The sequence below is a fragment of the Rissa tridactyla genome, chromosome 2 (assembly GCF_028500815.1).
Source record: "Rissa tridactyla isolate bRisTri1 chromosome 2, bRisTri1.patW.cur.20221130, whole genome shotgun sequence".
In the NCBI taxonomy this organism is placed as follows: Eukaryota; Metazoa; Chordata; class Aves; order Charadriiformes; family Laridae; genus Rissa; species Rissa tridactyla.
Window position 1 is genome coordinate 73,173,229 of NC_071467.1, and position 18,762 is coordinate 73,191,990.

Here is an 18,762-nt window from a genome sequence, read left to right on the forward strand (position 1 = left end):
CGACAAATTCTCAAGGCACCTCTTTTGTTCCCTTTAAATTAAATCCGAATCAGTTGCACGTTTTGCTGAACTGCTAATGCTCTCCACATGTTCCCTCTTCCAAACTGAAAATGTTTTCTATTAGGAATGCTTAACGCTGAACAGAAAACTGTAAAATGCCCTTCAAACAACCCAAAGTACCTCTCTTTCTTGAGACTTTCATTGGAACATATCATCACTATTTGCCCAAATGAAGAGCTCACAGTGCCACAATTAAGCTTCCTTTAGGAAAGCTTTTTAGTTAGACTCTTTCTCTTAGTGTATTCAGAAAAATAGCTGTTTATTTTAAATTCAATGAGCTATTCCCTTTCAAAAAAAAAAATCAGAAAGTTTTAAAGTATGAACTAGAGGAGTTGCACACTGTCCATGGCTATGAGAGATGTTCCAGCAACTCAGCACACTGCAAACACACATATGCCAGAGAGATGCAATTTGGTAATGGTATTTATAGGGACAACATCTCAAGTGAGACAGTACCAGTAACACAGGTTGTAAGCACAAGGTTGACTCTGCCCTCAGAGAGTGAAACACAACAGGGTTTCACATGTTTCCTTAACCAGAATCGCACTGGCATTTCTACACTTTGGTACTAGACACTCACAAGAGGACAAATCACAAATTTTTCCCCACTTCTGTCCATGTATCTTAACTTCTTTGCAACAAAGTGCCAGATACAGTTACAGACTCGAGACATGACTGTCTTTGTGACAGCACTGTGGTTCCACTGGGGAGGAACTTGCATCTCCTTGGGAAGGGACTGTTTGTAAAGCTGTTTGTTGTAGCAATAGGACAAGGGGCGATGGTTTTACACTACAGCAGGGTAGGTTTAGATTAGACATGAGGAAGTTCTTTACAATGAGGGTGGTGAGACACTGGAACAGGTTGCCCAGAGCGGTGGTGGAGGCCCCATCCCTGGAGACATTCAAGGCCAGGCTTGATGAGGCTCTGAGCAACCTGATCTAATTCAAGATGTCCCTGCTCACTGCAGGGGGGTTGGACTAGATGACCTTTAAAGGTCCCTTCCAACCCAACACATTCAATGATTCTATCATCTCAAGCACCTGGAGGGACAGGTCCTACCAGAAGGTTCAACAGATGCATAAATAGTTGCAGAACCTAATCATATCTGCTGTAATACATGCAACAAGTCCACATAATGGGTAACAGAAGGGAAAACTGTACATGGAAAAAAGGACTAGCTGCATATTTCAGCCATTACAGGACAAATAAAAACAGATGGCTTCTACTAGCCTCCTAGTTACAACTAGTTTACAGCTTCCCTCAGGTACCCCAGAACAAAAGGCACTCAAGAAGATATTTATGGCTACATTTCATAAAAGATATCAAGAGTGAGAGAATGTCAAAAAAGACAATCCAAGGAGCTGCATGGAAAGACTGGGTTACTGGTGCCAACACTGCTGGTTTCAGCAGATGCACTAATAACAGAGGCTAGGAACAGCTGCCGTGGGGCATGGCAGCTATTGTGTCACATACTTGGGAATGACCCACTGCTCAGCACCCAGGGAAGGACGGGGAAGGGCTGGCATGCTGTAGATCACTTCAGCACTGTGCTCCGGTAAATCGACAACTGCCCATGTGCAAAAGGCAATAGAACAGGATTATAAAATGGTTGTAATGAGTAATAATTAAGGTAATATTATACATTTAGCAAGACTCTTGCAATAATATATGTGCACACTATTTAGGGACCTCGCTGGACCAAGCTATGAAATGTAATACACACAAATATCTAGGCAAGTTATTTTTCATCTATAGACAGATAAAAGAAATTTTGCATAAGTACAGGAAGGAACTATAACCATACAAAAACGTAATTTTATCATGCAAAAACGTTTTAAATAACCAATTGGGGGTGGGGGGATGTTGGGGGTGTTTTTTTTTTTAATTATTTTTTTAAATAAACTGACACAAAGGAGAAATAAAATTTAAAATACACCTTGCAGCATTTGCTGACCTTCCAAGCTACAGTGCTCTGAGCAATCCCAGGGCCAATACACATATTCAGAATTACATCAACCTTTGTTATTTGCATTCTTCTTGTATTACATCATATTAACACCTGAAGCTTATGTCAAACTTCTTTTGGCAGAATCAAAGTCATTGTTACATGTCCCTGCCCAAACCTCATTCCCAGTATTGAGAGCAACACTTCTGACTCTCCATCACAAGCATACATGTTTTAAAAAGAGGACATAGGACTCTCTTGGGCTAGATACTGCATCCAGATACATAAGAATAAACCGGACCTTTTCCCTCAGAGACCACCTCGAATTTTGAGAGAAAACTACCAAGACGCAAGGAACAGAAAATGAAGCAGCAGCTGCAAACAAAGCTGTCCAAGCATGGACATAACGAATAAACCAAGTCACTCTCCAGGAAGAGCAGAGCTTTTAAAGATCTTTAAGACTTCACTGTCAAAGAGCTGCTTTGACTAAAACCTTCTATTTAGTTTCAGGGGCTAAAGTTTTTGGCACTGCTGGTGTTCACCCTTGTAAAGCTACACCCTCATTTACACTGGACTTTACCAAGGCTTCAGCTGAGCCCTGTAATTGTTAAATATATACAAAGTAAAATTACGTTAAGACACAACTAAATACAAACAAGGAAATTCATACGGCTGCCAAAAATACCAGAAAGACTTTTCCCACAGGGTATTAACTCACAATAAATCTAATTTGAATAAAAGGTCAAATTTGACAGATTGAGGGGCGGGGGGGACCAAACAATTGACACTACGCAATTTAAAGATTCATCTCCACCACTAAGGTCTTTTAACAACAACAAGTACAAAAGTACATCTATACTTTTCAATTATTTATGTTCTATGAACAAAACTGGTTTCAGCAATAGTCTTTTGATATAAAAAAAATTGTAAATACTGCTAATAGTTTGTATTAAAACCACTTAAATTATTTTTTATATTACCTTTTAATTAGTCCTGACATTTTAATCAGGATCAAACAAAAAATGGGAAAAGTAGTAGAGGGATATGTAGAAGAAAATTTGTTCCTCCGTGATGAAAGTCCTTAGTGTAAACATAAGACAAGAACTCAAATTGAGAGGGGAAAAAAAGAAAAGTATTAATGCATTAAATTGAATGTGATGCTTAAGAGTGACTGGTATGCAGAAAATACCACTCACTAACAACTTCTGCACTCAAGTTATTAAGCTTTATTCTTTCCCTGCCCTGCTTAAAACCAAAAAAACCCACCTCACTTGACATGGGACTTGCTAAAGCTACCCAAGTCTCATAAAATATTGTCCTGTAGTCAATACATCCTCTGACACTAAACCCCAACGAATTCCCTGGAGATTTTAAGTCACTAACGATGGAAAACTTTATCTGGACATCTGAACATAAACACTTGTGTATTTCCCACAATTTAAAAGTACAACATGTTAGGGAGAAGAAAAAAAATATATAAAAATATTGGTCCAACTTTCAAATGGGAGCGTTTACGACAGGAAAACTATTTCTACACGTCTCAGCTCTTCAGAGGAAAGTAAAACCTTGAATGCAAGGATGACAGGAGGCTCTGCGGCAAGGGCACTACAGAACAAACCACATCTTCTCATAAAGCAGTCCTACATACCTATGAGGGACTTTGCAGAGTCAGTAACATTGCTAACCACAATGCTTTCCAAGGATATTGCGAAGACTGAAAGAAAATAGCCAAAGCAAGACATTTTTATTCCATGTAACACCATCTCACATTGCTCTAGCTCCTGGCTTCTGCTCCAAATATGTAACACAACCTTTAACCTCAAAACCTAATGCTTATATTTAAAAAAAAAAAAAAAAGATGTTAACAGGCAGCTGACGTGAAAGTACACACCAGAAGAAAAGTACACACTGTGCCAGTGAAACAACCCTCCTATTCTGTGACAAGTTTAACTGGTCACCAAATGAGGCCAGTACTAAAAACTGCAGAGTCCCTGACTCTTTCAAACTATCCCATACCATGTAGAAATGAAAAAGAAAAGAAACTACATTACACCAAGCTATGGTCTGAAACAAAAACTTACCCTAAAAATCTAAACTTCAACAGGGGGGTTGGAAATCAGAACCAGATCTTGCATTTGGCTTTTCTGCCTGTAACAAACCAAGCCAAAAGCCCATATCCAAACACACCTCTGCTCTAGAAGTCTGAAATCTGGACTCAAGTTTTGCAGCCTGGCTTCCACTGTACTCACTGCTGAACGCATCACCACTGCTGGAGAGTAACAGCACCTTCATACGCACTTTAATACAGGAACAATTAAAATACACACACAGTAATATGCCTAATTGCCCACAGTGAGCTTGAATGCAAACAGATAACAACAAAGCAACCACACGTGGAAGCCCTGAATCTGGTGTGCTCCAATTCCTCGATGGCTGCACTCTGGACAAATTTTTTTTTTATATGAAAATTGTTTTTATAAAACTTCAATCCAGGAAACATATGAAAATTTGTCTAGCTGCATTGGTCTGTTTTGCCAAAGATAATCCCAGACCTAACAAGAACAAGCTTCTCCAAGCTGTTCTAAATTTCACTCACATTTATAAAATCAGCCTAGACTTCGCAGCATCTCTGTTTCTCCTCTAATACTTAAGATGTAGCCTTGCTCTACTGTACTTCCTCAAGCCAATGGTAGTAGAGGAGAATCTGTTCCTCTGCAAGGCAGCCTAGAGAGCGCTCTCAATGGGAGGTATTCGAGGAATTCTGTAGGTTGCTTATGCTCAGTTCAAATTCCCAGAAAGGCCATTTCATAACGTGTCCTGGGGGCAGGGGAAAGAAGTTTAGTTGTGTTTAAAGCCTGAATCCTTCAACAGCAGTAGCACTGTGGAAATAACACAAGACTTAGACTTTCTTCTCCTCCTTTTAAGTTAAGTATATATATTCCTAAATCTCAGCTATGATCTCTTGAAACAAGCTAAACATATTAGAGCGCTAAATCCACTATGGAGAAGTTGAAAACAAAACAGGCAACTGTGGCACATACATAGAGGATTAATCTACTTTTTTTCAAACCAGTCACCCATAACATCTATCATAATATCACCAGAACATGAGCATTAGCTTTGCTAACACTCAGTGAAACTTGCTGCTCTGCAGAACTCTGGAGAACACATCAACACCATCACAGCACATCAGCCTCTATTTATGCAATCTTAAAGCTCTCATGACACACACATTATGACTTTCATTAGAGACTTTTCCTCGTGATAGCATTGTTTCAACCAGGGTTTTTAAGACAGTGACACTGTGATAATGACAAATACGTGGCCAAGATCTGCAAGATGTGAAGTAATAAACATTACATGCTATTAAAATGCAGTAGCTGTCTGCCAATAATTCTTCAGATCTCCTTCCCAGTTCAGAACACAGTCTTCTTCAGGCGCACAAAACGGCTGTGGCAAGACAGCTAATCCAAGATTCTCCGAAGCACCCCCAATCATCACACTTTACTGTCAAATCCTATACTTCCCTGGGCTGTTTAACATACTTGAAGGGTAATATAACTAGTATAACCTAAGTTTAGCACGCAACACGCACAACAGAGAAGGATAATGGCCAATAAATTGATTTAACTTAGAACACAGCAAGCCTGATTCATAGTCCCCAGATTTGCTTCTCAGTGATGGATTCTGTTTATTTGTTCTCTTTCAGGCATGTGGAACTTCACTTACCAATGCAGGCATGGACTCTCACCGACAGCTGGGTCCTCAGAATTATACTGTGCTTCTTGCCCCTCCTAAAAAGAGAAGAGAAGAAAAATAAATTAAGGTGTAGGGAGGAGGTAGAGGAGTTGGGAATGAAGGACTGACGTTGAGCCTAGAAAAAACAGGTGGGGAGTGAGGGAAGGTATTACAAGTTATATCTTTGTTTCTTATCATACAACTCTATCTTAATTGGCAATCAATTGATTTTCTGCAAGTCAAGCCTTATGACAGTAATCAGTAAGTGATGTCCCCATCTTTATCTCAATTAATGGGTTTTTTCATCTTATTTTCCCTCCCTGCTGTTGAGGACAGGGAGTGAGAGAGCGGCTGGGTGGGCAGCTGGCCAAGGTCAACACACCACAATGACTCTCTAGAAATCTGTATTACAGAAGTACCAGGCAATGACTGCACATTTTAATTTTCACAAAAATATTTTAAAGCTAGGCATGGTAAAGCATGAAACGAAAATGCAAGGTCAAAAAAGAGGTTGCTTACACTTTCACAAATCTGCCCATGTACCCTAATGGGCCTTGAAAGCACAAAGATAGATCTGTTTTTCATGCGAGGCAAAACTGAGTCTTCCTTCACTCTGGCACCGTCTCAGTTTTATCCTGGTCTTAAATAGAATGACTTTATCTCAATTAGCTGCTACATTTCTCTTTTATTTTTCAGACAAATTAGTACTAGATGCATCTTTTCAATCTGGAAAAGAGCACCATTCTTGATTTCAAGGAACTCTACCTGCAAACTGGCATCACGACATGGCCAGCACCTTGCCTCTGCACCCAAACCTGCTCACTTGATGGAAGACAAGAAAGTAAGAAAAGCCAAATGTCTTTTCCATTTGTACAGCAGCATATTCTCTCTCTCCTCTGAAATTCAAGATGCAGTTCCTGGACAACCAATTCTAGGCGGCCCTGTTGAGCAGAGTAGGTGGACCAGATGACCTACAGAGTTCCCTTCCAACCTCAGCCCTTCTGTGATTCTGTGAATTTGTTGTGGGAAATCACGCAATAGGCAATACTGTTTTTAGTATGCGTCCAGATGCAGCTTAGTTTGCATCATGTGAATCTTAGACCAACTTCTATATACAAAATAAAAGCAAATTAAAAACCAGCACAAACTTCCTGAGTTATGTGCAATATGATTCTGTTGACAGATTTCAGCGCCAACCGTTTCGCACAGACACCCAGCAGAATTTCCCACTTCATCAGAACAAACCCGTTGTTTTTCAGACAACAACAAAGGTTCTTCCCACTTTGCTATATTCTTGCCCACTGTTGTTTTGAGGAAAAAAAAAAAAAAAGTGTTTCATTAGTTTCAACAAGAAAAGAATACGCTTTATACCATCTTCCAAAAAATTTGCAGGGGAAGGCAGGTCAGTGAGGCAGTGACAAATATTTTCAGAAAAATACCACTCCCAGAAGAATACTGGGGAAAAAAACCCAACACATTAAGCACCTGAAAAAAAAAAAATCGGTTAATGTGGAACTATGTACCTGGTAATAAAGGTCTCAGTTTCAGAACTGCAACCTTTCTCTATGGATTAAAAAAAAAAAAATTAAAAAAAAAATCAAACTTTAAATGAAATTGCTCTTTGAAGGGTCTGCTCGAACAGCATTAGGATAAAGCAGGAAAAGCACGAACCTTCTCTTAATGCTGCTGCTGGTTTGCAGGGCTTTCGAAGTGCCAAGCAGCAACATACTATTCCCCCACAAGAGCTGCCTGCAGCCTGGATTTTAAAGTTTCCTGGAGAAATTCCAGGTTTAGGACTGACTCTCTTGCCCACCTAAACTCCTCCTGCAAATTCAGTTCAACAGAGCCTTTGCCTGCGCTCATGTCCTGCAGATTGCTAACGGCTGCCCCTTCCCACAGGACTGCCAGGACTCCTCTGGAATATTTAATTTTCAAAGTACCTGAGGAATCTTCGACAGAGTATCAAACTTAAAATACTAAGATGAGCATCTCTTGTTGATATATGCCCTCACTTACACAAGAGTCCTTATATTTTTACTAGGGTACACTGTGTTTCTTTGAAAGACAATAAAACAAAACATTTCTAAACCTCTCCCATTAGTACTTGAGATAAAAGGAAGAAATCTCTCCTATGGAAACAAACGAGGAACGGCTCAGGGATTAAGGTCTCCACCTGCGACAAAGAAGGACCCATTTTCAATTTCCCCATTGCCATAGCTTACCTGCATAGTTGTAAGCAAGTAAGCTAAGGCACCACAGAGGTGCCCATGGGCCACAGCAAAAGCCAGGCCTCAGCTACCCCGAGGATGTGACTTTAGTTTCTCAACGCTTTGCGTCCCCCATCTGCAAAACAGGGACTATGGCACCTGCCCATCTCCTGCTTCTGTTAGGACTCAGGCCTTGTTGAGTCCTTATAAACATTGCTGGTACTTGAGCACCATACAGTCCTCACTGAAGATCTACACAAGTGATTTTAAGGGATGCACAAATTAAAAATTAGTAGACATGAGGGGCAAAAATAAACAGCTGTTTATTACTCTGCCATCATTATTTTTCGGAAGAAAATCTACAGTCAAATATTTCAAGTAGCTGTGTTATCTTTCTGTGAACCAAACACCTGACCAGAAGATCATGTCTTCAAAAATGAGGAGACGAAATGTAGCAAAGACTTATATTTAAATTGGTCTCCAAACGCAAATTTGCCTTTTTTTTCCCCCCCTCCTAAAAATCAATTGTTGACTTAATCAGGAGAGGTTTCAAGTAGCAGAAGGTAAAATGTATTTGCCACTGACAGGAAAGCACTGTCAACTGGATTCAACTCCTTTAAATGGCTTTGCCTCTTCTCTGAAGTGATTATTCATATAGCAGAAGCTAGAAGCGCTACACAGAAAGCACAGAGCACTCTTTCTACACGTTCCCAAAACTCCCACTGAAGGGCCACTTTAACCCCCTATAAGATCCAAAACTGAGCTCTTCTAACATCAGAGGTCCAACGTTCAGCTTACCAACCTATTCCAACCTTCTAATCGCCTTTCTTTTACATTATAAATTTCAAGGTCCTAATCAACCAGACTTTTGAACTCTGGTACTCCTGACAGACACAAATTCTCCAAGATGACAAAATCACAAAATGGAAAAAATGAGTAGAGTTTGCTTTCTTATCTCAGAACAGTAACTGTAAAGGGATAACCCAGATCAGTTTTGCTCAAGTTAGCAAAGGAAAAGGAAGCCTACATAATCAGCCATGTTATTCCTCCCTCGTGAAAAATCAATCAACTAAAAGAAATTGCTAATGTCTTAAAGTAACTTATATAGGGCATTATCATCATGGTATTCTTTAGTGCTTCAGCAGTCTACAGAGTACAACATATGACGACTTTGCTGAAATGTACAGGTCTGTTGTGATGTGCTGGAAGAACTGGACAGCAAGTACTGCTCAGTCATAAGAGAGAGAGAAAAGGAACACAAGAACCTAAGAAATCAGCACCATTATAAGCCTTGTTGAGATTCAGGTTCATCATAATTTAATACAGTTTTTCCTCTCTTTCCTAAAAATCCAATGCATGATGTTCCTCAATATAAACAGTATCTTTTTTTTTAGTAGTTCTTCCGGCTTCAGCAGCAGGGCTACTTTCCCTCTGAACCTCACCTCCCTACAAAGAGCCCTGAAAATTTAGAGCAAAATTTAGAGCATGCTGTCTTCTACAAGTTCTGTTCTACAGTATTGTCCCAACTTCATACCTCATAATACAGAAAATTCACACACAAACATAAATTTTTATTATTTTCTACCATTGGTCACATTGCCAACTTCTCCAGTCTACCAAAATCAATAGGACTCAAACCCCAGACATTACAAAGATGAAAACTCACTATAGAAGTATTTAATGGGGTTTAGACATACTAGATTTCCCACACAGAAGCTAATTACAGTAAGACTAGTAACATGTAAAACACCAAAAATCACGCAATTCCCTGCTGAATGCTTTTCACTATCACGCAGCACAAATAATGTTTTTGCAAAAGGAAAATTACTTCTGAAAACCGTTACAGACACAATTATGCACCAATTTAGTGGCACGTATCTTACAATAATAAATGGTAAGAACAGGAGTAACTTTAAATCTATCCATGAATTCACAGCTTCATTAACTACTGGACAAATAGCATTAAAAAGCATGCCTGTTGGCAAGTTTGACCTGACACCGTGTTCAGGGAGAGGGGCTGTTATGGGAAGGCAGAGCATTTACATTAAAACTAGAAAAGGTTCAAAAATACACTGGGGAAAATGATTTCAGACAAACAGGCTTCATTTATTAAAAACAAAACCGAGGCACATAACAAAACCTGTAATCTACTCTTAATTACGGCTTGCAGTTTTCTTGGTATGACTCTTTAAAAAACAATATATGTTCTAGTGAGTGCGACTGGCTAGTATTTATTAAAAGTGCCAAGAAGTATTTAAGAGTTAATTTAATAGCTGCAATTTAGTAGCATTAAAGTAGGTAAGTTTCACATATTCTGCTGAAATCAGATTCTGTTAACACCTATGTTGATATCAGAATCATTACTGCTACTAGATTAACTTCTAGTCTTTGGAGTTACCGAGATATAGAATGTTTTCTACTTTCAACTTCTCTAATAAGTTAATGTAAATAAACACATGCCAACAGCACTGAGTGCCTGTCTTCTGGAATATATGACTATGTTTGAGCCTAACAATTCTGAGGGAAGAAGGGAAAAAAAAGATTAAAAAAAAATAAATCACACCACCACACAAAAAAACCCCACAAACCACCAAACAACCCCTCTGCACACAGTCGTCTTCTTAATGTTTCGAGGAAACTTTGAAAGGAATTTTTAAGGGAGCCTATCTTATTAGGGCACAGACATCCCTCCTCCTCCGATCTATACTGGTATCAAAAATGGTATTTTTATGTAAATATCCAATTAAGATTTATTGTCCTTATTAGCAAGGAAGGCTACAGTCACTTCCTTGTCAAAGTTCATTTTTGTATGATAAGAGAATGCATTGATTAGCATACATTTAGTATTTCAATGTTGTTTTTCTTTCCTGACGAACCTTTCTTTCAGGACAGGCAACCATTCAGACCTCGTAATATTTTGCTAAAGGCCTACACATTTCAATTTAATAAGTTTAGTTCCTTTTAAAACCATCTCATGCTTCTGAAAACACATTATTTTATCATTTAAAACTGAAGTAGAAAATTGCTTTTCAGGCGTTCTTAACGATTACTTCATATCTCAATAAGAGAGATCATCAGATAGGTGGTGCTAATTCTACAAGCACAGGTTGTGCTACACCCTTCTAGGTTCCTCCTGTTTCACTTTCTACACAATATTTTCTACAACCATGGAAAAAACCACAGGTCTATAGCACAGCGACAGATCAAGTGTTTTAACACTCTCTAGCAACATAGCTGGCCTCACAGTAAGACAAAAAACAAACCAACCAACCTAAAAACCTGTAGCACAGGTACCTGAATCATAAATAGGTCATGGCAAACAGAAACAAAGTCTGGCGATGTTAGAAGCCACGATTTTAGTTCATGAACAAGTCGGAGCCTTTCAATCAATGCAGGGAAGAGTGTCTAAGTTCTGCTCTTTGCTGGGGTCTGTACATTCTTCCGTATTTTAAATATTTAAAGAATATAAGAAAACTTAACCCCGGTAACAGCAAACTTGGATCTGAATCTGCCATGAAGTGCTACACACATTCATGCGGCTACACAGCAAATAAGTGAAATCTCCCATCTCTATTATCTATAATTTGGATTAAACCACTAAATCAACCACACTGGTGACTGGACTTTTCTTTAAGAGTGATGCATCTTGTTGGGGGGATTTTGCTTTGGTTTTTTAAACTAAGAGGTTTCAGATCCCAGCTGAGCTTCTGGCATGACAGAAAACAAATTCTCAAAGTTTCAATTTAAACTGACAACAGCAGCAAAGGGATTTTAAGTTTGGAGGGACAGAAATTTATTCCCATTGCTCCGCTGCACTGAACAACAGAGCTTACATCCTCCCTCCTCACATCCACTCTTCCTCATTCTGCTTCGGAGAAGCACAGCAAAGAGCAATCAGCTCATGCTTGTAGCCTGCGTGTGACTGGTGAAACACAGCATAAAAACCTACACGTTCAATAAAGTCTTACCCTCTTCAGTTTAACCAATTTCAGGAAAATAAAGGTAAAATCAAATCGCGCAAACGCTATGGGCACCTTGCATTTTTGCTAGTTTCAATTATTATCACACAGGTTTTCTCACCCCCCAGCCTTCAACACCCCTCTGCCATAATCAGTCTTCCACACTGTTATTAGGTTCAATACCAGTAAATTGCTCACAGCATGGCCAACTCTGAACCAGGCAGTATCCGATCAGCCAGGCATCTCTTGAAATAATCTGATGATATTTTCATCATCCTTCACAATCACCAGCAAAGCAAACACGATGGCTTACTGAACCAAGCTAAACTAATACCATGGGCTGCTGCCTGCTTATCCCAAAGAGGGCATAGCCTGGATGAAAACTAACCTCGACTCAGTAAACACTGAATGTTTTCAGACTTGGCCAGCATTTATAAGCCAGCCTAACTTGACAACTTATCCTATAATAATTCCACATCTACTTCTGCCTGATGTAACAACCTAACTGTTATGAAAACCTATCTAACACAGATGCTGCTCTTCGTGGAAAGCTTTCAAAACACACATGGGTAACACATGCTTCACATTTTGTTACAGTTTCTCATAGCACTCAGGCTCCTTGGTGGACCACCAACCTTCTCCAATCCTAGTTTTTCAAGAGGAGTAGCTTAATGAGAACAGCATCCAACAATAATCCCTAAACTCAAGAAGGAGCCACTGACTCCCACGACAGAAGCCTGGACCACAGCATGCCACCAGAAGCAAATGCATGGCAACAGACCCATCCTAAAATACATTATTTTGGCAACTGGCTTTCACATTCTCATTTCAGCACCTCTTTCCATCTTCACTTCCACACACCTTTTTCAGAGGATGCAGAATGCTTCTGCAATGGGGTATTGCCTCAGTGTCAGTTGCTTCACAGTTCAAGGTACTCCACATCAGCAGTGGAAAACAAACTATTCCTTGTTGAGTGCACAAGGGATGAAATTTTTGCCAGCATTCAAGCACTCGAGTCTATCAGGTTTTCTGTGAAAAAGATCTGCAAGCCAGCACACACACAATAAGGGAAGTGTTTCTTAACCTGCTATTAATCAGACAGCATAAATCCTAGGCTTTGATTTCAAAGCTGTTAAGATACGGTTTGACTGCAGTTTCAATACGGAGATATACTTCTCCATTCAACTGCAGATTCAAGAGATGCAAAAAAAATCCTGACACTTAAAAAAACATTGTATAAAAGCCAAGTCTTTGGAGAGAGAGAGAGAGCACACGTGTGCATGGAGAGAGGAATTAAGAATCTCTCTGAAAGTCATCTGAAAATCTTATCCAAACAAATAACCTTTTTGAAGTTCTTCACAGATCAACATCCAACAATCGAACTGTCATTTCAAGCTCATGTTATTCTCATTAAATAACGGAAACAAAGGAGCTCAGGAAATTTTTTTTTTTAAAAGTGTCTTTTAAATGCTAAGATTCACCTCCAATACACTTCAAATGGATGACAGTGCTAGAACCCTTTCTGGTAAATGACATGCAGCTAGAGGCAAACACACACTCATCTTCAAACAAAGTCAGTGGACTTTCCTTTCTTACCTCATTCTTTTTTCATCTAAAAACTTAGTGTGAAATCAGAATGTGTCCACATCCTGTTCTTGCAATACGCTTGCAAGTCATCTAATCATTTAACATAGTGGTTTGATTCAGAGCATTCCTGGACCATAACACATTTACTAAAGTAACAAACATTTGACAAGAATGGATAAAAATAAGTAAACATACGGAGACTATTCAGATGTCTGTTTGCTCTTCATTAAAAAAATAAAAATAAAAATAATTAAAACTTGACTAATCCAGGTAGAAATAATCCCAATGGCATATTCCCTAAACAAAAACTGGGCAGGCAAAATCTTGCCAATTATTAGTGTAAGCAACAGTATGCAAAGGAACAAGGTATGCTGGGACTTGTACATGTTTTCTCCCCTGCGGATTATTCCAATATTATGTTCTGTGTTTGCCAACACGAATTTAACAATTAACTGCCTCAATTCCCTACTAACAACCTGTAGACCATGCAAAAAGTTACATGTGAATGCCAAGAAAAGGAAGAGCACCCTGGCTGACAAATCCTTGCCCGTGTAACTGCGCAAATAAGGACTACACGCAGACTCACTATGAGGTGCTGCTTTTTTACATCCGCCTTCTCTTGCCAAGTGCAACATTCTATGATTTAGTAGCCAGAGTTTTCATCCTTTTTTTTTTTTCCTGCCTTTTTAAGCAAAAATGAACTAGAATGGAAGGAAAAGGGGGAAGAAAATGAGAAACTCAAAAGGGTCAAGTGAAACATTCAAGGGATTCACCAAGTATGCGTTATAAGCCACATTAATAGTGCCTAATTTTTTATTACTAATGTATTCTGAGTATATGTCAGTAAAGGTCTGGGTGGAGTCTCCTGCGTACCTCACCACAAGGCAATGATTTTTGCCAAAAGACAATGAATCACTTTCGCACACTGAAATGCAGCAAGTTAAAATGGGGGAACATTTGTTACATTTGTCCTTTTTGGCAGTTTCTGTGCAAGCAATCCTCAGAAGCTGGAAAATGAGAAGCCCCTTCCCAGCCCCCTTCCCCTACTTTCTGAATCATCATGCTGGTTATTTCTCAGTTCTTAATGGCTCAATTTCCACACATTAAAACAATAACCTTCTAACAGCCCCTAAAATATTTGAGGGCTGACTGCTGCCTTTGCAGTCAGCAAGTAACCATTTTTCAAGAGCTGTCCTTATTCATGAACAAAGCTGTATCCCTTCCTGCCCCAAAAGTTCAACTCATATATAATCGTTTTCAGCAGGAAGTTTATCCTGTCATTTTGTGAAACACTGATGGCATGATCAGTTAAATCTCCACCTTATATTTTTGCATTAAGAAAACATAAACTTTGAGTTGGCAAACGGTGAAGAGGTTTGCATTAGAAGTGGTATTCTAACAAGAATAATTAAAATGTTTTACCCAGCGTTCTAGGTAAAACACAAAAAACAGAAGGCTTGTTTCCTCACTTCTTGTCAACCTTGCATCACATTCTTCTGAAGAGATGACACATCACTTGACCAATATTTTCCAATTCTTCGGTTATATATATTTCCCACCGCTGCCAGTAGCTCTCAAATTCTGCCTGCACATTCCTCCCAAGCATCTTTACACTGGGTACATTCTGGTCACGTGGTTTTGCCATCACCTGCACTTCAAAGTTCATGTTACATTTGAATTTTCATTTAAAACCTCATTGTATTTGGATCAACAAATGCCTTGAAAATAATAATAAAAAAAACCAACTCAGTACTGAGAACCTACAGGGCAAAGGGGCAAGGAGGAAAGTAAAATAAATGAATGTCCCCCCAGCTGGGTCACTCAATGCTTCCACCTCTTCAGGCAAAGGGTTCCTCAGGTGCTCCCAGTCATATCTTGGGACCCACAGTTTTGGTTGCAGGAGAACAAAGTGCCAGACCAACTTCATTAGAAAAATTCCACAGTCACAGAGCAGAAGCAGAGGGCACTTGCACAATCACTTCTTTCTCACAAAGATCCTAACTCTTACTAATAGTATCAAAAAGACCTCTAATTTTTTCATAATTAAAATAACAAAAAACCTGACTTAAATAGTTTGGAAAAAGTAGCTTTACTAATTTTTCATAAACTTTTCTCTTCTACTAGAAATCATTCTCTAATACCTTGAGGGGAAAAAAAAATCCTACCATTTATGATTTCCCAATGTAATTGATAGTACTAAAAAGATAACCCAAAGAAGAGATTTCCCAAAGCGACACAAAACACATTTCAAAGAGATGTCCTGCTGCCTTAATCAGCCAATGACACTCTTTCTCAGGATGTGATCAGTTAAGTCAGTCTCAGCAAGAACTATATTAAAACTGTCCTACTTTGCAGTAGGACATATATGCAGGTATAAATATACCAATTCCACTTTGCATTGATCAATATGCTTCTTTGGGTCTCTGCTTTTTGGAAGTTTTCCATCAGCAGCATATTTGGCAAGGGCTCCTTTGTTACTTGACATACAAGTTCTTAAATATAACACTTTGCCCTCAGGGCGCTTAATTCTCCATATTAATTGCATTTAAGAAATAGGCTTTGCATTTATTGCTGGGCTATCAATCCTTTTGCTAGCGAGAACAATTACTGAGTGGTAAACATTAAATACTTTAATATTTTGCTGTACTGCTGTGGCCTTAACCTTGGCAGGTCACTTGTTATCATGGCTTCATTACTGGAGATCCTGGACTACTCACAGATACACAGGAGTTTAAACTGTTAGTTTACCACTGGAGGTTAAATTGGAGACACTTATTTTTATCAGAAGCAGATTATTACCTTAGTTTAGTCGGTGGCAAAACAAACACACACCACACACCAAGCTCATAGATGAATTCTCATAGGATTCTCAAGTGTGAGCTTGCCTATACAACTCTACTTTGCATTTACCCCAGGGTAGGAGCACACACATGAATAGTTGCTGTGGAATAGGAAGTGTAGCAAGTTCACAGCTTGTACTAATTACCCAGCACAAACTCACTCAGTTGCCGGGCAATTATGCTGCAATTCTAGATCCATTTGCAAGCTGCACAGGCAGACGGGTGGGTGCACCCGGTGGTGGTGGTGTTTGAGGTTTAGATCCTCAAAAAAATTGATGGTTTTACTCACAACAAAAGTTGAGTTCTGAGCAGCCCTACAGCGCTTTCTGGCAGCCCTACCTGAAGCCCTGCAGATGATCTGTTTATGGAGAGAGGAAGGGATTTCCTCCCCGCAAATTGAAGAGAAACACATTTCCAAGCCGTGAGAGCTGCTCGCTTAGCTTATAACCTCATCATCAATGAGGAGGGCAGAGTGCAAACACAGCTATTAAGGAGCTTCAGTGTTAATAAAATTAAATGTTTTTTTTAAATAAAACATCTGGCATCAGCTGTTTCTATAAGCTGTTTTTATTTAAGTTTCCACCCTAAAATATTGGGCTCCTCAGCTATTTTCACATGTAAACCTGAATGCCAAATTAGACTATCTTAAAAAAAACAGTTGTCCTAGGAAAAACTGTAAGAATTATTCACACGCTTTTTGGTTTGGCACTGGATTTGGTATGTAATAGGCTGGGAGAGAGCTAAGCACGACAGTATTTTTGCAATATATTTTGCAATGGAAATCATTTTGGAAGAAAAGCACTCTTATTGCATTCATTTGCCAGTGGTAACCATTAAAAATCAAAAATAGCAAATCTTCAAATGTTTCCACAGATACCTTGGTACAGGTGTAGTTTTTTCCCTCAACAACAGAGAGCAGTAGAGTAAACTCTGGGGCAAAGTGGGAGAGAAGACGACACAGCTGTTTCAGTATTGATAACCACAGGCTACAAAATCATGAGTCAAGCTCATTCTTTAAAAAAAAAAAAACAAACCACAAAAAAAATAGAGAAACACCCTCACAAAAAAAAAAAAACACCAACCACCAAAAAAACCCCACAGGACAAAACCAGGCCACAGAACATTTTAGTGCTTGGTATTTGAGATGCTGGCCCACACACCAAAAGCCTGCATGAGCTTTTTGACGATACTCCCAGGCTCAGGGAGAAAGATGACTGAGTCCTTCGGCATTTCACAAGCATCAACTCCAAGAGTTGCCCATGACCTGCCCAGGTCAGGTCTGACAATCCAAGGCTCCTGCTCTCCCAAAATCAAAACTGCACAGAGGGGGAAGAGCTCATGAAGCAGTGACCTGACTCCTCTTCCAAACTAGGAAAGGTGCCACAATGGATTTTGGCTCCTTCTCAGCTAGAAGGAGCATGGCACAGCTCAGAAGACTCAGAGTGCTGGGAGAAGAGAAGACCCAGCTCTGTTTCCCTTTGAAGGACATATCAGCACACCACTGAAAGTAAGATTACGTAGTCCCTCATAACTTGTTTTCTAAGCCACTTGCGGCAGGTTCTCTGTTGTGACAGGAATGAAGTTGTAATGTGCATTAACTGTACCCCCATCTTGTCAAGAAGATCCATCACAACTGGTCAATAATTTGTGTGATGGAATGTTAAAGTATTAATTGCCTCCATCCTACATCAAGGGCACATCTGTCAAAATCACATCTCTTTTGTCAGGGTCTATGAAATACATGCACATTTGCTTAATTATTCTTGATTACAGGCTTTGGAAGCATGAATACTCCAGAGAGGCCTTGCCTATTGTTCTGAGGAAGGAAAAGTGTATGGGACCTGTTATTTACTTTCATTTTGCTGTCAAGGAATATCGCAAGTTAACTATGAAAATGAATTTTTACAGTTCCACCTAAAGATTAATTTCAACATTCTAATTATTTTTTTTTCTTTTAGAAACAAAAGACACTTTATTGGGATTAAAAATTAAGAAGTTAAAAAGCTGCATAAAGTTTTTAAAACATAGGTAGTAATAGCTATTATCCTCATTTTTATTTTTTTTTGGGGGGGGGGGGGGGGGGAGAGCAGAATGAAAAAAGTACCATTTAGCCATCCAGAAAAACAATTTATTTCATTAGGAATGTGAAAACTTAATCTATATGGACATTTGTCTTGCAACAGTAAAGTTTTAGCTAATCATTCTCTTCAAAACGTGGTTCAACATCTGACTCTGATACATTATGGACTGGAAGACTGCTGCCCTGTAGAAAGTCTTACACCTTCCAAAATTTACCACAATCTCTCAGCTCTAAGTGAAGAGCATGAGAGACAACATGAGGGTTCCACTTAGGGAAATCCTTGATCACACCAGGCTATTCAATGTCTAAGAGAGCTGAGATCAACAGCATCATCATTTGAGCCACT

The 18,762-nt window shown here is 39.2% G+C and overlaps 1 protein-coding gene across 14 annotated transcripts in view; it reads right to left on the reverse strand.

The window, feature by feature from the left end:
• Positions 1 to 18,762, reverse strand: part of FHOD3 (formin homology 2 domain containing 3) — a 403,988-nt gene that overhangs the window by 344,453 nt on the left and 40,773 nt on the right. For all 14 annotated transcript variants that reach the window (XM_054190223.1, XM_054190222.1, XM_054190220.1 and 11 more), the window contains exon 3: positions 5,735 to 5,799. In XM_054190223.1, the coding sequence (XP_054046198.1) occupies positions 5,735 to 5,799 (65 nt within the window). The remainder of the gene's footprint in view (positions 1 to 5,734; positions 5,800 to 18,762) is intronic.